Source organism: Protomyctophum parallelum (genome assembly GCF_964188405.1).
Source record: "Protomyctophum parallelum genome assembly, chromosome: 1".
Classification (NCBI taxonomy): Eukaryota; Metazoa; Chordata; class Actinopteri; order Myctophiformes; family Myctophidae; genus Protomyctophum; species Protomyctophum parallelum.
Window position 1 is genome coordinate 22,575,628 of NC_139697.1, and position 21,429 is coordinate 22,597,056.

General features: G+C 44.0%; 1 protein-coding gene across 1 annotated transcript; it reads left to right on the forward strand.

The window, feature by feature from the left end:
• Positions 1-1,748: 1,748 nt before the first annotated feature.
• Positions 1,749-21,095, forward strand: LOC310875212 (visinin-like protein 1; the record flags this gene model as incomplete). The annotated part of the gene is made up of 4 exons (XM_083788368.1): positions 1,749-1,852; positions 18,677-18,852; positions 19,326-19,541; positions 20,898-21,095. The coding sequence occupies exons 2-4, from the start codon at positions 18,691-18,693 to the stop codon at positions 21,093-21,095; spliced, it is 576 nt and encodes a 191-aa protein (XP_083644494.1). The 5' UTR covers positions 1,749-1,852; positions 18,677-18,690.
• Positions 21,096-21,429: the final 334 nt, after the last annotated feature.

The following is a 21,429-nucleotide window of genomic DNA, read 5'->3' on the forward strand; positions in this document are numbered from 1 at the left end:
CACACACACACACACACACACACACAGTCACACACACACACACACACACACACACAGAAAGCGGTGAGGGTTACAGAAAGACTGATAAGGATTACAGAACACAGCAGCAGTTATGAGTGAGACATTAATGGTGGGATTGCCAAAAAGAAGAAAGGGGGGCGAGAGAGAGAGAGAGAGAGAGAGAGAGAGAGAGAGAGAGAGAGAGAGAGAGAGGATGGCTAGTCATGCTCTGGCGCTGATGTCTCCCGTGGCAACCCTCTGTTGCCCATGGACACACACATGAATATGCATGAGGGTAAAACAAAACTGGCGGGAGAATGGCAGAGTGAGCACCGAAGGGGGGGGGGGGGGGGGGAGAGAGAGAGAGAGAGAGAGAGAGAGAGAGAGAGAGAGAGAGAGATAGATTAATAGTAGGCCTATATATTAATGTAATTTCAATAAAGCATGTTTCAATTACAGCGGTATGGAAATAGATTAATATTCCATCAATTATTACCATTTCTGTCGAGTTATATAGATTGAGAACGAGGGCAAGGGCATGAGGCATGCGGGCAGACAGGCACAGAAATAGATAGATTTATCTTTAATTAATTTAGTAGGATTAATCAGTGCTGGCTAATTTCGCCCGGCTGATGACCATGTGAACATTTCCCTTTCCTGTCAGAGGAAAGACGGGCACCACAGTTTGAAGTTTCTCTGGGTCCATGATGTTCGGACGAGTTGGCAACAGACCAACATAACATGGCCTCTTGATTCCCCCATCAGTCAGAGTGAGTGATGCATACCTTCAATCGAAGGTCGGTCTCTCTCTACTCTCTCTCTCTCTCTCTCTCTCTCTCTGGCTCTCTCTAACACACACACACACACACACACACACACACACACACACACACACACACACACACACACACACACACACACACACACACACACACACACACACACACACACACACACACTCGCACGACGCACAGCTGTGACAGTGACATGCTATCACAGTGACAGGCCTATACACTGAAATGAAAACACATGCTGCAGAAAGACTGACAGTTATTGTGTTAAAGGTCAAGTCACTCTCTGGGACTGGTCCTGTATGACCTTGTCTAAGTGACCCCCCCACCCACCACACGCACACACACACACACACACACGCCCGTGCGCTCACTCTGTCTCTTTATAGTCACTCACAGTAAAATATAGTGTCACGACTGTTCAACTCTGAGAATGCATGTGCAAATATGAAAAAAATGTTTGGTTACATAATTGGTACCTTCTCAGAGAGTTATATACAAACGATCACTCTTCACTGACTATCCACATGTGTGAAGAAGTCAAGAGGAGACTATACAGTCCCACTCCCATGGCATCTTCTTCAGCTTGCTTGCATGATGCGACAGACACATGCGACAAAAATGACTGTACCAGCCCTCTGTCACCGTCGGCAGGGGTTACAAAGGACGCGCTGCAGCCAGGCACGAGCGAAGCGCGCGCCGCGGAGCTGCCCGCTGCTGCTGAGGAGAGTGAGAGCTTTGATTGACGTGGCGGAGCGTCCAGTTAGGCGAGGCTGATGTTCCGGGGAATCGCCTATAAATCCCGTCGCAGCCAATCGGCGGACGCGTTGGGGCGGTCTTTATGCAAATGTGTTGGCGAAGAGGGACAGCGGTTCATTCGTTTTTCAGCGAGAGTGTGAAAGGAAGGAGGCGCGCAGCAATAACTTCTGTTCGAGGGTTTATTGTAGGTACATGAGTGCTGTTTGTTTGGCCAAACTTTGCGCCGAGAAGATCTCCGAGTAAGAAGCGCACCTGTCTTTTGCAGCACAAAGGATCTAACTTTTCCTCCAAGACATTTCAGGGTAAGTAAGGAGCGACTTGTTTTCATAACCATGCAACTCAGAGTGTAATCAGTGTATTGGGGAATATATGTTCACTAGCTCAATGCTGTTAATGAGTATGGGTTGGCGTTGGCTATACCTGTCAAACAATGTTAGACACCCTTTTTTCCCTTTTTCCATTCGCAATGGAATGGAAACAAGATGGCAAGGGGACAGAGGTTAGAAATAGGCTAAGGTCTAGAATTGAAAGATCAACATGAGCTACTTCTCTCATCCATATTGATTAAACAGCAATAGGCTAGACCTTCGCACAGGTGCTATAGCAACAGGCGAATGTATTTTTGGAGACTTTCATATAGGCGCGCTCTTGCTCTATGTCGGCAAGATGTCCGATTATCCTATTAGATATTTATAAGTGCCACAGGTGCGATGTAACGTTGGTATGAGACTATGAGTCTTCAGTCTGACCATAGTTACATGGGTATGACAGGCTGACCGTACGCGTGCGTAAACATAGGCCTACGTTTTGGATCAATGAGGATCGTGCATGGCGCTCCTGAGGACGGTGCGGAGAAACGTCCGCATGGACCGCATGCTGCATGGAAACAGTTATTGTTAACCTATTGAAATAAGTAGGCTATAGGCTACCTGCACGTGCACCGCGAGCTATTCTAAAAGGCAGTCTACCACATTATGCAATTAAAGATGTTTACTTATGCGCGCGTGCGAGCGTGCGCGCGCGCCCGAGAGTGTACATTTTAATATGTTTGTTAGTCGATGCGTCTTTACTGTTGCAATGAATAGACCTATAAATAATATTTTGTAATAAATCATCAGAATATGTGTTTCCTCATGTGACTTAAAGTAGCTGGGGGAGAACTCGTAAGAAATCACCAAGATTTGGCTTTTGGTGACTACTTTGGCAGAATGTGAACCCTGCAGGCATGTTGAGTACACCAACGTTTTATGTTATAAATGTTGAGCATGGGTCCGCAGCATGTAGAAACTGCCAGATGCTAACTTCACTTGCATATGTTGAGCAATTTTCATAATTGGCATAATATGAGACCATACCAATAACAAGAAGGCTAATATTCAAAATGTCATCATGCTTTATGTATCATGTGACATGTCAAACTAGGGGGTTTTCATGACGCTGAATCCATTCCAAGCATTAGTTTTGCAAAAACACTCCTTGGGCTAAATACATTTTGAAGCTCAAATATTTGATACGTATAGCGGTATATGGTTGTAAACTAAAATAATTGATAAAATAGATTAGGCATTTTAAGCTCCCAGCAGCTCCATCGTGGACGCCATCTTGAAAACGATGCCTTATGTTTGTTTTTCGTAAGAATTTAGTATGTTATTTAGCACACCCACTAGTAACATAATCCATTGAAAAATCTCTTCTATCAATTATTTGGTGTTTCAACCATATTGGCCTACTGACATATCTAATAGTGGTTTCATTGCAAACCGACCACTAGGGGGCGAGCCAAATTAGTTTGCCATGGTTTTTGAAAACCTTATGCCCATACCTAACACCATGCCACACTAGACGCATCAGGAGTGTCAGAAGTAGCTGAAGTTTTCTTCTTCGTGGGGTTTTTAGACAGCTGGTGGATGGAAAAGAAGCTCCACCTCCGCGCCCGACGGACGCGGAGGAGAGCGCGTCCGTGAAGCTGTCCGTCGCGTCCTACGGGCGCGGAGGTGGAGCTTCTTTTCCATCCACCAGCTGTCTAAAAACCCCACGAAGAAGAAAACTTCAGCTACTTCTGACGCCTCCACGCCTCACAGTGTGCCCACGGGGAGAATAGATGTTCATGTTATCATGAACATTAATGAAGACCAATTATAATGAAGATAGGTTGAAAAGTGGTGAAGTGGTCCTTTAAGGCAGATTTTTTAACAAGATTTTTTTAAATATATATTTAGATTTTTATTATCGTGAGAACAATGGCTCCCATTAGCCTATCACATTGCAACTTTCCAGGAATAGAAAGCCTGCAGTTTCTATTAAACTGCACACTCCCATGAGACACAGACTGAGTAGGAAAATAAAGTGGAATCTTATCATAAACATTAGTGAGGACCAATTATATGAAGAAAGGCATGCGTGCATATAGCCTCCGTGTGTGTGTGTGTGTGTGTGTGTGTGTGTGTGTGTGTGCGTGCGCGTGCGTGTGCAGGCCTATGTGTGCGAGAGAGAATCTTTGAATGTGTGTATAGCTTCAGCTTCAAGCCTATGCCTTTTCAATGCCGCAAATTGTTATTGAAATCAGAAGAGAATCTGTTTTGCAGAGAACATAAAAGTGCTGATGCAATAGGCTGATATCTTTCTGGGCCCTGCATCACGTATTCCTCTTCCACACACACACACACACACACACACACACACACACACACACACACACACACACACACACACACACACACACACACACACACACACACACACACACACACACACAAAGAGAGAGAGAGAACAGTGATTTTGTTCATTCCAGTGCTGTGGATGTGGATGGCATCAGGTCATGCACAATCAATGGGGCCAACTTTATATATCTCCAGTGTTTGTTAACGATATTGAATGATGACGACCATCATGTGACATCATGAGTACATCACAGGGTCATATCCGATCAGATCACATTTGCACCAGTGAACCTGGCTCATGTGTGCGTGCATGTGTCCATGATGTGATGCAACCAACGTTCAATGGTCATCGATTTGGAAAGAAAACGCACAAATCCAATCAAAACACATACACACACATGGCCCGCACTCACGCACGCACGCCCGCACACACACACACACACACACACGCCCACACACACGCCCGCCCGCCCGCCCGCCCGCCCGCCCGCCCACACACACACACACACACACACACACACACACACACACACACACACACACACACACACACACACACACACACACACACACACACACACACACACACACACACACCGACATGGTAGATTGGTGGCAGGCAATTGGTGGAAGTGACAACTCAGTCTGGTGCTGTGTGCGTTTAGCTGCCAGACTGCAGCAGTAAGGCCTCACTCACACCTAAGACACACGCAAGACACACTTGTGTCCTGTGTCTTCTGTGTGTTATGGCCGCCTCAATGCATTTCTAATGGGAGTCACATGGTTTCATGACACAACCTTGTTGCATGGCTGTCTTGGCCCCTCCCCCCCATGCAACAAGTTTGTGTCTTCAAACCATGTGACTCCAATTGGAAATTCATTGAGGCGGTCATGACAATAAACAACGTTTTGGGCCGATCAAATATATCGAAAGATGAAAATAAGGGCAGGGTAGCCTACAACACTTTTTTTTTAGTTTTTCTTCTTTCTAAAAAACATTGTGTTTATTGTCATGATTTGTCACAACAAGAGTTGGCTTTGTCCGAGGCTTAAATGTCTTTAAATAAATACTTTTTGAAACGTCCATGGGAAAAATGAATGGGGAATTTTCTGCCGGGCAGCTCGTCGTTCTGAAAGGGGGCGGGACTGGCTGCGACACTCTAGCTTGTCATGTACTGTATGTAGGCTAGGTGGAAAGTATAGTGAAAGGGCTAATTGATGTGAGTCACACAGCACGGAATGGCGCGCACACACACACACACACACACACACACACACACACACACACACACACACACACACACACACACACACACACACACACACACACACACACACACACACACACACACACACACACACACACACACACACACACACACACACACACATATTGCTGCTTCCTGTTCCATGGAAATACCTATTGATCCACTATGCTGTTTTGTACAAGATGTGTTGGTATAGAACAGCAGGCCCAGTAGGGCTATCCCGGACTAAATCAATTATTGCTGTCATAGGAATTTGTTGGTTTGTTGATTTAATCGTCAAATCCTTTCAGATTGATCTAGAGTTTACAAGAACTGTGCTCATAAGCAATAATTTGTTCAGAATGGAAAAAGCTGAAAAATAATACAATTATCGACTTACTGTACAAAGTCTTATTCGTCTATAAGACCAAACTAAACCAAATCATAATGATTCATCCATAAGATGGCGGCCGTAAAATGAACACTGGATTTAAACGGTATTGCCTGAAACATTCATGCTTAAATGTATATTCTCTGGAGCAGCTATAGTGATGGACGCTGAAAATAGCCAACCTACAAACCTACAAACACTTTGCATCTGCAACACGTGGTGAGCTTGTAGGCCGTTGTGTCTCATCTTTGATAGAGTGTAGTCTATATCTGGGCTCATGTGTATTTTATGATCTCAGTTCTGTATGTGTGTTTCACTATTCACAACATGAATGACGACAGGAGTCTCTCTCTCCATCCTTTATGTACCTGTCTCTCTCTCTCCATCTCTCTCGCCACCCTTTGTGTACCTAGGCTATATCTCTATCTCACCATCTCTCTCACCACCCTTTGTGTACCCCTCTCTCTCTCTCTCTCTCTCTCTCTCTCAATTTATGTCTCTCTCTCCATCTCTACAGTATGTTCCTCTATTCACATCCATTTTGTTGAGCGACAAAAGCCTGTAAGCCAGGTGTTCTGTGTCTCTGCCATGCACCACTGGTTAAGTGAGTGAGTGTGCGTGCATGTGGTGTGTGTTCGTGCGGGCGCGCTTGTAGCGAGATGGCACTTGCGCTGAATGCATGTGTCTCTGACTGATTGATAGATTAATTTGCGTCACATCCTTTATTATCAAAGATACGGATGTTATGATATCAGGACTTGTGGACGCACGCCGCACGCACGCACGCACGCACGCACGCACGCACGCACGCACGCACGCATGCACGCACACATGCACACACACAGGTCCTATGAGTTCCTGAATTGGCCACTATAGGCATTGAATGACAACAAAGGAATGTTGAGTGTGGTATCATCTTTTAACTGCCTTGTACTAGTTATCAAAAACCGAGTCCATACTGTAGTTATCTATAATAACCAAGGAGAAATTACATACTGTACTAGTTATCTGCATGTAGAAACCCCATAATGTATCAGTAACGAGTCAAAGACGTTAAACAACGTTAAACTCACTTTGCCAGTGGATTAGCCACTCACTTTATGCATGCAAAAAACAACAACTTTAAATCCATCCATGTAGGCTACAGGTCTTTTGTCTGGAAAGCTCTTCATCTGTATTACGACATTTTCAACATCTTTTGAACTTGAAATATTATCATCATTATCACAATTATATTTAGCCTCTATGGTTCATGTTAATTGTGACATTTAAAAATGGACCCATCTGTATTTGGGGTTGGCATTACATGGAAAATCTTGAGAACCCCTGCTGTGGTTCCCATGCACTTCATACACTGGTATACTTACAATATAATACAACTTCCCGCTTCCTTTTTAATTTTTATCCCACGATTTTGCAACCCATTTTTTCACCCAGTGTCACTTATCTAATGTAATCCTGGGTGCTACACTTCCTCTGCCAACCTGGGGAAAGCAACGGACTGACCTCATGCTTTCTTCTATGCATGAGGAGTACAAGCCACTTCTTTTCACCTGACAGCGGGGAGTTTTCCTGGCTGGATGTAGCGCGTGGAAGGAAGACGTTATTCCAACCAGTTCCTTTCCCGCCCCATCTGGCTAGGGGGAGACAGTATAGAGCCATAGACCAGGAGTACTGCATGTTTTTTGGTGAGGGTACCTACCTACCCTAGGGGAAACGGGAGAACATGCAAACTCCACACAGAAAGGCCATGCATCTTGCCAACCCCACTTAGGGTATGGGCACTGATAACGTGGAACACGCCCCCCAGTGCCCACAGCGTCCCCATCTTCCTGCTTCCTAACCTCCACACAAATGCTTTGGTAAAAAGCATCGGGTCTGTAAACGTCAGTGTTTAATACTCCACATGCAGAAGGATATTTTCACATATTACAGTCATTTGTCCAGGTTCCCTGCTTCGCTCATACTGCACAAGTACAGTAAGTCGGACAGTAAACAGATTTACATATAGCTACAGTACTGTATCTAGGTGTGTGTGTGTGTGTGTGTGTGTGTGTGTGTGTGTGTGTGTGTGTGTGTGTGTGTGTGTGTGTGTGTGTAAAGCCAAATAGTGCATGATTCTGTTTGTGTGTGATTCTGGTGATTCTATTATGTGTGTGTGTGTGTGTGTGTGTGTGTGTGTGTGCGTGCGTGCGTGCATGTACTGTAGTGTACACACCCTCAGGTATCGTTGTACATTTGTGCTGCATAGAGCCAAACAGACATTTCGGTCCTGATCACTGAATCGTTATTCAACATTCATTTGAATATTAGGCAAGAGGGGAATACGAGTTCCCATTAACTCGGGTAATACTTCTGAAACTCTAAACCAAAAGTTATTGACATCTGCACTCATCTGTGCATAATATGTTCCCAGTTTGTTATTGTTGCATAGTGTGCAAATGGGTGTCGTACAGAGCCGGAGTTGGAAACGTTTCCTTGGAGTCAAATCGAATCTATGGGTGAATTTAAAATTTGATATAATTTCGTGATGAGAGGGAAATATTTTCCCAGACTCTTTTCCAATTATTGACCTGCTGCTGGCAATTCTTTAAAGGGCCACTTCACCCCTTTTGCAACCAGATCTTATTTTAATGATGTTTGGGAGACAAGAAACACTTTCCTGGGGTTTTTATGTGGGTAATTTGTGTTTTTAGATATTTTTGTATTTCAAAGTGTCATGTCATGGACACTGGTCTCACTACTGGATTACTACAATGACCATAATGCTTTGCTTAACTCACCCCACCTTGTGGAGAGGGAGAGGGCTGTCTTACTAAGACAGTGTATTAGGCCTACTTCATGGACTGATGTAGTCCAGGATAAGGAAGTGAGACCATTGTCCATGACATCACTGGGCACTTTGAAATACTAAAATATCTAAAAACACACACACATAAACCCGCCCAGGAAAGTGTTTCTTGTCTCCCAAAAATCATTAAAATAAGGTATGGTTGCAAAAGGGGTGAAGTGGCCCTTTAATTTAACATTCCAGAACTCAGAGACTCCCATTGGCAGGCATGTAGATTCTCTTATCTTCTTATAGGCCTATAGATAGGATACAAAGGGCTCCATTTTAGTCACCGCTAAACCCCTTATCCCTAAACTTCTTTGCCTTCTTTTACTATTTAGCAAAACATTTTTGAATAGTTAAAATAGCCAGTCTACAAGCTCACAACGTGTCAATGTAGATTGGCTAGTTGAACTATTCAAAAATGTTTTTCGAAATAGTAAAAAAGGCAAAGAAGTTTAGGGATAAGGGGTTTAGCGGTGACGAAAATGGAGACCAAAGGGCTCTACTTTCGTCCATGCTAAACCCCTTATCCCTAAACATCTTTGCCTTTCCCTTTTAATTATTTTTACTATTTTGAAAAACATGTTTGAATAGTGGAAATAGCCAATCTACAAGGTCACTACGTGTCGATGTAGATCGGCTAGTTGAACTATTCAAAAATGTTTCGTTTTTTTAAAGCAAAGAACTTAAGGGATAAGTGGTTTAGCATGGATGAAATAGGGCCTTCAGATTTAGGAATCTAAAGAGTGGGTGAACAGGTAGAGCATTTCTCCACGGCCAATGTGTGACGTTCAACCTATAGCCATATTTCTGGCTATTAATGTTGCACCTTTTGCCAAACTATCTCTTAACACATCGGTAACAGTGGGACAGGAATCCAAAATCCGGTATAGGCTATCAGAATCAGACCCAGAAATATGGCATCGGTTGGGCTTTAATTTGTGCATTTAATGGACGGTATGCTCATGCTGTCAAATTATCCCAGAGAGAAACAATGCTGCAGACACATTACAGCATCCCCAAGACATGAGGCACAGGATGACGGTAATGAATGCTGAAATTAATAAATTATGTTTTGGAGATATGGGGCGCTAAAGGTTAGCATTGTTCATGCACAAAGGGGCTGAGTCATAGACACACACATTCTACTGTGTGGACACACACATTCGCACGCACGTATGCACGCACACACGCACACACGCACACACACATCTGTAGTACTATACATGTGAGGGCATCAACATTTAAGGACAGTGATTTTATGAATGCCATTTTTTGGTTTGATTGATTGATTGATTTTTTTAAATTCACAGTATGTAGAATGGGTACATTTAAAACGAAAGCACAAGTCAATACAAAAACTGCTACGAGGATGAAACCAGAAAAGTACTAAGACTTGTTTACAACAGGGTCCTCCATTTTCAATTAACCAGAAATACAATGCATACAAGCACACACACACACACACACACACACACACACACACACACACACACACACACACACACACACACACACACACACACACACACACACACAGCCTGACGGCAACAGCCCCATGGCCATTTGGCAGGGTGCTGGGCAACGGTTGTCAGGGCGACCGATTATTCACTGTCTCCTCTTGACGGAGTGGGTGAGCTGCGGGGAGTGGCAGTCCAGTAAATGATCTTTCATCCATATCTCAATAACTGCTCTGCATACATGCATCTCTGTATCGTTAGCCGTTGGTCAGTGGCTCTCTCAACCTGGACCAGGGACCACTTGAAAAGTGTTGGTGGCCCACCCATCTGACCACTTGACCCGTGTTAAGCGTGTACATTTGCTCAGGTATTAAGGTACTTTACTTTACTTGAGTATCAATTCCTTGATACTTCTACTTCTACTGGGAAATGTACTTTTAATCCACTACATTTGACAGCTTTAGTTCGTAGTAATCTTTAAAAATAATATAGCTGATTAGTAATGATCAAAAATGCATAGTTCAATAACATGTACTGTATGATCTTAAATCTGCATAATGAGTACAACTTTAAACAGATTTTAAATGCAGGATCTTTAGCTTACTCGTAGTTTAGTAGTTTTATCCTATGGTCTTGTTGGTAGGCCTGCTTACTCAAGTCCAAAACCACCACTGTCTGTCTAGTGAGTATAGTGAGTATAGTGACTGTGAGCATATAGTGAGCGTGAGTATACAGTAAGCATAGTGAGTATATAGTGAGCATAGTGAGTATATAGTGAGCGTGAGTATACAGTAAGCATATTGAGTATATAGTGAGCATAGTGAGAATAGTGAGTATATAGTGAGCATAGTGAATATATAGTGAGCATAGTGACAATAGTGAGTATATAGTGAGCATAGTGAGTATATAGTGACTAGTGAGCATAGTGAGTATATAGTGAGCATAGTGAGTATATAGTGAGCATAGTGAGAATAGTGAGTATATAGCAAGCATAGTGAGTATATAGTGAGCATAGTGAGAATAGTGAGTATATAGCAAGCATAGTGAGTATATAGTGAGCATAGTGAGCATATAGTGAGCATATTGAGTATATAGTGAGCATAGTGAGTATAGTGAGCATAGTGAGTAAGGCTGTCCCCGAACATTAGTGGGTTCGAACAATCACTCGTTATAGTTGGCAATCAAATCTTAATTAATGGGCTCGAACCCTTTTACTCGAAAATATATCTAGGCTATCAATGCGATATGCATAATAAGAGTACTATGTTCATGTTGTGTTTACAATCAGCAGGAGAGGAGACAAACAATCCACTGGACTGGACTGCACGCAATCACGCACGTACACACTACACTCAATAATGATGAAAAGTGTAGGTGAGGAGGGGACATGGGGACGGAGGTGCCAAAAAAAGAGATGGATTGCCTTCACGACAAGTCCAAAGCGAAGTCTGGGCCCCTAGTGTGGTGGAACTTTGGAAGGCAAATTGTGACCGCTATACCAAAACTTGTATAGGGGCAGCAAAACACTGTCTTTGTATCCCCGCCACTTCCATCGCATATTCGCCAGAGCGGGATTACAGGATATATATTGTTAATAAGAGAAGGAGCAGCCTTCTCCCCGAATGCAGTGGCACACAATGTGAAGATAGTGTAGGGCTGTAGGCAATAAGCAATTAGGCCTGCCTGCTGCAGAGGTGAGGGCAGACTCGAGCGAATCTGTTTCATTTTTTGGTTGAGTCAATCTTGAGTCAAGGCTCAAGATTGACGAGACAAGCTCGTTTTCATCTCTTGCAAACGTTACAATCAGGCGCTCAAAAGTGTGGGGTCAGAAAGTTGGAATGACTATATGAAACATTGGATTGCATTGCAATAAATATTATTATAGATAATAAATTAGGCTATATACACATAGAACTCTTCACGGGTTCAAAATGATGGACCCGAACCCTAATGGCCCCTGAAATTGGTTCTGAGATCCGAGTGGAGCTGACATTTAAAAACTCACTTTGCCACTCGATTTGCCATTCACTTTATGCATGCTCTATAGTGAGTATATTATAGTATAGTGTGTAAATTTGAAAGTAGATCAAAGTAGTAGTAAAACAGATGACAGCTTCCTGTGCAGAACTTTTACCAGGCACAATTACAGACTGTAGCATTCGCAGATTGTGGATGAGTTGTCATGCCTTGAGAGATATGAAAATAAATATGCTTCATGACACCATCACCTTCATGGCAGCACATTGCTAACACCTGCCAACAGATATCCTCAAACACGTTTTTTGCTGTCAAGCTAGTGTTGGGAAAACGTTATTTAACTCAAGTCATCACAAGAGAGTAAAAAGTGACCTGTGTGGGGGTCTAATTTCACACTCGGTGAGAGTCAAACGAACACTCAGGATTTTGCTGCCACCCGCCCTCCCCCTGTCTGAGTCATCCACGCATTAACAACTCAGACCACGCTTCCTTGTTTTGCCATTTGCTTTCGACAGCCGTGAAGAACACGGAATTCGGTGCAGTTCAGAGTAGAACGAGACACACGTCTTCTCTCCACTCTCAGACTGACACTCTGATATTTCTCCTCTGCCTTCTTATCTGCCTCACAGATCACATTGGCATCTTCATCCTCCCTTCTCCACACTGTCTGGTCTGTCTGTCCGTCTGTCTGGTCACTCAGAAGTGTGAATAGACATCGCAGACAGAGTATACATCCTTTCTCTCTCAGCCTTATCATTTTTCTACACCCAGCGATGTAATATCTCCTTTTGTCACATTAGAATTATTAGCTTCTGCTGGGCAGACTATCTTCTCTCTGTGTGTATACCGTATAGTATAGGCTACTATAGGCTATAATCTAATCTGTTCTGGTTGTCCCTGGATGTGTGCATTGTGTGTGTGTGTGTGTGTGTGTGTGTGTGTGTGTGTGCACGTGTGTGTGTGTGTGTGTGTGTGTGTGTGTGTGTGTGTGTGTGTGTGTGTGTGTCCATTTTGAGGGCTTAGCATCCATTTTTGAGTTATACATAGAGCAGATTTGGATTCAGCAGCCCTTAAATGCCTTAATACCCCTAGAAAACATGTATGTAATAAATTAACACGATTTGCCTTCAGCGTGTGTGTGTGAGGGTGTGTGTGTGTGTGTGTGTTTTGAGCCTCTGGTACGCATTTAACGTGTACGGACAAAGGTATCACCATCCCTCCCTGGACTGCACAGACTACAGTATGTCCATGGGACACTACAGCATGCAGAGCATAAAGCTATTCATACGAGCGCCAGTGGGTATATGGGTTTGACCACTTTGTTATTAGAGCAGATCTATTTTAAACATATGACTTACTTACAAATATAGGCCTATATTGTAGGGAGTAGGGGCTATTAGAGCAGATCTATTTTAAACGTATTACTTACTTACAAATTATATGTAGGCCTATATTGTAGAGCAGATCTAAGTATTTGTCTGTCATGTGGCATTTGAGTAGACGGATTCGATTGTCTTGATTATTATACTTGATTATTACCTTTTTGGATTAACAGAATAATCGAGAGGCGAAACAGTTCCACTCCCCTAAATTTGAGCCAGTTACCTTGCAATCCTTCTCTTTTACATATCAGCCTGTGTCAAGATATCATGTGCGATGATGACATAATACCGCAACCTGTAAACACAAAGAATACCAGTGTCAGAGCAGGGAGATCTCGGAACGCGCGGCCTCTTGGCACGAGAGACCGGAATTTCCACCCCCCCAGCTAAAAGGCACTCCCTACTTGCCATGGTGGGAGATATTGCACCTTCAGGCAGTACTACTTGTCAACCAGTAGTTGACTACCTGACACTAGGACATTATACTGTACTTAGATTGTGTTAACATGTTACGGTCCTTTCAGATGGGCAGCGACTAGCCTAGACGTTTTTATTTCCAGGGAGAAAAAAAAAAAGTCTGGGACAGAGTCCACTTCAATTCGGCATACAGTAGCGCAAACGTGGATCACTCTGCCGATTTCTGATCGTCTGCACTTTGTTAAATTGACGCACACACATAGACACACACACACACACACACACACACACACACACACACACACACACACACACACACACACACACACACACACACACACACACACACACGCTCTCCTCTCTCTCTCTGTCGCTTTAATTAATTAGTCTCATGTCGTGCAGCTGTGTCTAGATTCTCGAGGCGGATCCTGCCGGGAGCTGCTTATGCCATAGAAATCATAGGTGGACCCCAGGCTAGGCAGCGACTGACGCGCCTAGTAATTAATTTTCAATTTGGACATGCTGAGAAGTTGCAGGGGCAGCAACGCAAGTGTTTTTTCGTGGGCGCGGCTCCGTGAATTCATTGTCACGTGCAATGCTCATTTCATGTACACGCCCGTGGCTGACTAGACCTGGATTGTGTGTTGAGCGTTATCAACATATCGTTGATCCAGGCGACAACGCCAGTGTCACCCGCTCCTTGTCTGAAAGGACCTTTAATGTATGCTTAGGATCCATACAGGTCCAGTTGCTTACATTTGCACAATGTCAAAGTACACACACACCCCAATGTCCAAGGTGTGTGACGGAATGGTGTGGAGGCGAGTTAATCTCACGTCTATAATCATTTTCTCTCAGAGGGAAACCAGATAGAGAAAGAAGTTCTCTAGAGTCTAGATAGAGGAACCTCCTCAAGGGCAGCACTCTGCCCTTGTGAGAGCTTCCACTCTGGGAGGCGAATTATGGCACTTTTCCTCCCCGCAATATTTCCAGATCACAGAGGAAAGCTGGCCAGTGCTGTCCTCCTGGAATGTGATGCAGTTCTGTGTGCGTCACAGAACGAGGCGTCGCCAATCGTTTGTGATTTCGGGGAGGAAAAGCGACGGTCGCCTCTGGGAGGAGAGCTGAGGGGAGATTCCTGGTAAACAGCATCACACACAGGAGACATTCTAATTGGCCCTGTGCTGCTTTGGGCACTGTTCATTTCCCCTTGTTTTCAGGATGCAGTTCCCAGTAGGCCTGCCAGCCATTTTTGTCTTGAGGAATTATCATGCTACATTGGATTCGGTTACACAAGAAACAAACATACAACCGTTTTTCTTTCTTTTTTTACAATACACATACAATACTTGTATGTGTGGCCTAAGACGAGGGAGGGCCAGGGAGATATTACACTTTGTGTTTCATGCCGTACCTGTTAGGATGTCAACCTGACCACAGGAGATACATTTCTCAATAGGAGTGCAGGGAGACCACCTCAAACCGCTGGAGTTGTGTCACTTATTATATATATATATATATATATATATATATATATATATATATATTCACATACATGCCGTCATACGCTACCGTAAGAATGACATTTTATTCACACACAAAGTGATGTATTGCAGCTTCATGCTTTCTCTCGAGATCGTTCAACACGAGACGGAAGTCAGACTCGAAGCCGAGTCCTCGTCACGCTCACAAGGAGCATATTATGGTCTGTGCACCAACAGGGGCGTGAGCCACAAACAAGGCGCCCGCAAAGGATTGTGCGGTGTTGTGTGATGTCCATGTGTGTCCATCTGCTGTGTATACACGTGTGTTCTCGGAGTCAGTGATTTACATAGAGGCACACGAGTGGATACCGGGGCTGTCAATAATTTTTAGAGGAAGTGAAACCGTCACTCTAGAACCATCTGGAATGTCACCGTGTGGGGAGGAAGAGACCCTAGAGAACGAGGAGAGAGAGACAGAGAGAGACAGAGAGAGAGAGAGAGAGAGAGAGAGAGAGAGAGAGACATAGACGGAGAGAGGGGGGGGGGGGAGTGGGAGAGAGCTCTACTACACAGTCCGGTTCAGTGCTGTTCCCCTCCAAAGTGACCTTCTGTCTCGCTGGGGATAATGGCGCTGCAGGCGTTGCAGCCACGACACTGCGACCCCTTAATGTGTTGCATCTCACACTCCTCTGTCTCCGTCCAATCTCCCCCAACAGTTAACCCTGCAAAATCCTGTTGTACCGTATTATGTGTATACAGTAAAAATCACACTCGTGTGAACTGTGAAGTGAGGGGCGCTCTTATCATCATCATACCGTACGTCGTCACCGTCATGTATCATCTCATTCTCAACCGATGGCACTTCTCAGGCCCAATCACACCGGCCCAATCACGATTTGCATCCTCACTCTCGTCTTCAGTGTTTGTGTTTACACAAACACTCAGAGCTGGACATAGGAGGGGCTAGCGCGCCAATCAAAAATACAGAGTTAATGTAACAAGACAGGGTCTTACTGTAGCTTCATTTGGATCTGAGACTTTCTTGTGCCCAGCCTGCGACATCGGTCATCTATTATACCATCATCTATAACGTATGATTTCCGACAAAGGTAACCCGGAAACCCGATCCGAGCCACAAATTAAAGTTTAAAATGCTTAGTCATAGATATGTCATAGATCAGTGGTTTTCAACCTCTTTTCATATCAAGGCCCATTATTTATATTATTCTGCAATTGATTCACAGACCACTGATGACATTTAGCTTACTCAGACCCAGCACTAAGGAATATTTTACACTCTCAAGAGTTAAAGTTCTATAAGGTTCCATTTGGTTACCAACTCTCATTTGGTCATTTAGCTGGGGAGTGGGACCACCTGGAAGCCTCTCAAGGACCACTGGTGGTCCCCGGACCACTGGTTGAAAACCACTGTCATATATGACAGATTTACATGAAGTCTGAGATACACATTGGAGTCACACTGTTCCTATGTGAATCCACAATGTTGTTTTTATTAACAAAACAATCTGTATAGTAGAGTATGTTGCAATAAATAATAACCCCCGGGTTAGAATCCCAGGTGGGACATGTAAAATATTGCAGCTTTAAATATAGCCATTCAATTTAAAAATGTAAAAAGATTGGAGGGGTTCAGACAAACTGGGAGAAAATGTACGTTTTAAAGTGAAATGAGGACAGTTTTGACCTGTCTCACTATGTCTGGAAGAGGAGGGGTTGGAGGGGTTCATGGTTATATGGTTAGCCTCCTACAGAGCCACGGTGTAAAATTGACCATTACGCGTCCTTCGTTCCTTGTCAGGGCGTAATAAACCTGAAATACTAGTGCCATGCTGATATGAAGTCTAGACTACTAGATGACTCACCGATCATAAAATGTAGGACTTGGAAGCCATTTAAGCCCATTATAAGCCATCGCTTTCCCGAATAATCTATATCCATATACATTAAGAGAGGGGGGATTTGTGCCAGGCTGGCTCGGGAGTCAAGTATCAGAGTTGCGGTATCAGAGTGCTAAAGCTGTTTCTTTTGCCACGGTTCGTCAGACATGGCGTCACGGACTGAGGCCCCATAGCGCAGAGGGACGCTGTGGCCCCTGGGCAGTGGTGTGGTGTAAAGTGCATGTACTTAAGTACTGTACTGAAGTATACAGTTTTGAGGTATTTGCACTTTACGTCAGTGCTTTTACTTCTACTCCACTACATTTCAGAGGCAAATATTGTACTTTTACTCCACTACAATTATTTGACAACTTTAGTTACTAGTTACTAACATACATTAACAACTTCAGCATATACCTTTCGGCCATTCGAAAATAGCTGATCTACAAGCTATTTTGCTATAAGCTATTTTCAAAAGATGTTTATACATTTGAAAACTTGAAATGGGACATTCTGCATAATGAGTATTTCTATATTAGAAGTATTGATACTTTTAGTAAAATCAGATGTCAATCACAATTTGCGTCCTCACTTTTGACTTCAGTGTTTGTGTTTACACACCTTTATCTTCAGTGTTACTTTACATACTTTTGACTTCAGTGTTTGTGTTTACACACCTTTATCTTCAGTGTTACTTTACATACTTTTGTCTTCAGTGTTTGTGTTTACATATACTTTTGTCTTCAGTGTTTGCGTTTACATATACTTTTGTCTTCGATGCTTGTGTTTACACAGCCCCTCAAAGCTGGACATAGACCCCTCAAAAAAGCGAGTATATTTTCCACCATGCACTGCCTCCGGGCTGAGTGAAGCGTGTCAGGGCAAGTGGCACATTGGCCAGGTAATGGGCCGTGGTGTTACAGCCAGAGAGAGAGCAGGGATGCTCTCAAGGGGGCTCTGCGCGTATATACGAGGGGTTGACGGGGCTCGGTGAGATGGTGGGAATTCATTATTGTGGAGTGGAGGAGGAGGGACAGCTCACAGCTTGCATGTAAACTGTAGCAGAGTAACAGATGCTCGGCACGGGTGTCTGAACTAACCGCACGGAAACAGGCACATCATTGTCTGTGTGCGCGCCGCGTGCGTGCGTGCGTGCGTGCTTGTACAGAGCTGCATAAGTGCTTGCCTGCATTTTACGTTTATGGTTCCCTGCTCACGTCATTCTACCGTATATTTGCGTCTGTCCCTATCATGGCTGCTTCAGCAACACAGGCCCAGGGACACTGTTGTTTTGTACCATTTATCTAAAGCTCTCCCCCCTCCCTCCCTCCCTCCCTCTCTCTCTCTCTCTCTCTCTCTCTCTCTCTCTCCTTCTAGAGAGGTGAAGAGTCATGGGGAAACACAACAGCAAACTGGCCCCTGAGGTCCTGGAGGACCTGACAAAGAGCACCGAGTTCAACGAGGTAGAGCTCAAACAGTGGTACAAGGGCTTCCTGAAAGACTGCCCAACTGGTATCCTCAACCTGGATGAATTCCAACAGCTCTATGTGAAGGTGAGTATACGAGTTATTTTCCTGTTCATAGCCTAATACACATCTATACCGTACCGGCTCTATACCAAGAGAAGCTGCATGTGTGTCACATTACTGCACAACAATAGTGTTGTTGTCGGGAGGAAACCACCTACTAAGTCAATTTGCTATGTGTGTTGGTTAAAAATATATAATTGAACCCATGAAAAGCTTCGGACAAAAAATCTTAAATCCATTGGACCCTCAAACTCTCTGCTAAAGCAGCTAACTCCACAACCTCCCCCCCTCTCATGCAAGTAATTGACAATATATAAAGTCACAATACCAACTTTGATGAGGCATTGTTTTAAAGAAATACAAGGTTTTCTTAATTTCCTGAAAAAGAGTATATTTTTCATTTCCTGATAAATGAACATTTGGAGTAAGGTTGGTTTCTCCCCGACAGCAGTATATGCAAGTACAAGTAGCCTCACTCTGCCCTCTGCCTCCTTCAGTTCTTCCCCTACGGCGACGCGTCCAAGTTCGCCCAGCACGCTTTCCGGACATTCGACAAGAACGGAGATGGAACCATCGACTTCAGGGAGTTCATTTGTGCGCTCTCCATCACCTCCAGGGGTAGCTTCGAGCAGAAGCTCAACTGGGCCTTCAACATGTACGACTTGGACGGTGACGGAAAGATCACACGCGTGGAGATGCTGGAGATCATCGAGGTGGGTTTTAGGTCGCTTCATATAAGAACTGTGTTTGAAAAATAAACCGACCCCCCCGGCCGTTATGTAAGGGGAGTGGCTGTGTGTCGTTAATGATGTCCATTCATATTTGATACAGTCAGTTTCTGGAGAAAATTGAATTAATGTGGCCGCAAAAGCCTTGAAACTACATATGAAGGCAATGTCGCTGCTGTCAACACGCTGCTGCCCAGCTGTCAACACATTGCGTTCCTGAGATTCCTCGTTGACGTAAGCTCAGCTGGTGGTGACTCGACTCGTACTAACCACAAAACATTAAATATCAATAAAATTAAAATAAATGTAATTAACATTCAGTTTCTGTTGTGCGACGGGCAGATGCAGCCACCCGCCTACCCGGAAATGTAGTCTCTGGGTTGTTTGACTCGTTTCTAACGCTTATTTTGTTTGGGTATGTACAAATGTCTTTGGGTATATTTGTACATTTCCACCTTCAGCCGATGCTTCATATCCATATGAGTGAAAAGGCCCGGGGTGATCGGTTTATTTTTCAAACACAGTTCTTATATGAGGCGATCTAAAATCCCCCTATGGAGATTACAATGCAAATAAAAAGTACACGAACCTGTGGATTGACGCCCTCTACTGACAGTGACGTCAGGACTTTGGTGCTCTATAGTGTGTGGCAAACTGCTGATGTTTTCAAAACACATTTTTGTGTCACGCAAATTGGTACACGGTATCTAGTCATTAAACAAAGCGATTAAACGAAACGTCTTTCAGATTTTTCAAATTCCATCATGATTCGTTTCCTCCGTTTTGAACAAAATGCCTCAAATCATGAACACGGCATGCCTTTTCTATCACTTTGCACACACACTCCCATTAGGTTGAGGAAGAATGTCACTTAATTATTTTTAAATCAGCCTCATGGTGGTGCAATAACAGGCCATTTCGTGTTTTTATTTACCTCTAACCGCACTGATCTGTGTAAAACAAAATTCACTCAAATCCGAACACATGATCTCTATAGTCAAGTGATCAAGACGGATCCATCAGATTTTTCATATCCCATCCTGATTGGCGAATTCTCAACAGTTCTGGTCCACAATGACCTAGTCACCTGCCGGTGCCTATATCTCTCAAGAACAGATTCTGTGCTGCTACCGAATCTGAGGCAAAATCAAAGGAAACAAACAGCAGAGGGTGCTGTTTCTTTTCCTTTTTTTGCCGATGGGTTCCCAGATTGACCGGTACCTGGCCTGGCGGTTCCCTGTGCTCCGACTCCGAGGAGCACAACTAACTCCAATATCGTTAGTTACAACTAACTAACTAACTAACTAACTAACTAACAAGGCAACTTCTCCTCATCTCCAGGCCATCTACAAGATGGTGGGCACGGTGATCATGATGCGTATGAACGAGGACGGGCTGACCCCGCAGCAGCGCGTGGACAAGATCTTCTCCAAGATGGACAAGGACCACAACGACGAGATCACCCTGGAGGAGTTCAAAGAGGCCGCCAAGTCTGACCCCTCCATTGTTCTACTGCTGCAGTGTGAGATGCAGAAGTAGGCGGAGGCGAGGGAGCGAGGGAGGGAGTGATGGATGGAATTGGAGGGACGGAGGGAATGAGAGAACAAGGGAGGAGGACGGAGAGAAGGAGAGATGTGATGGGCAGTGGTGCTCAGGCAAAGAATAGATACTCCTGGTCTGGAAAAATATTACTCAACTGCTAGGGAAAGTTGTTCAGTCGCATTTGTACTTGAGCTACAAGTTCTAACCTAACGGACATATTACCAAAAGTCGCCTACATTTTCTTTTTAATATCAATACATTGCAAAAAAAATAACTACACCACGTGACTAGACTAAAAAGTCCGATCATTGATCAGCTCTGCAAGCTGATA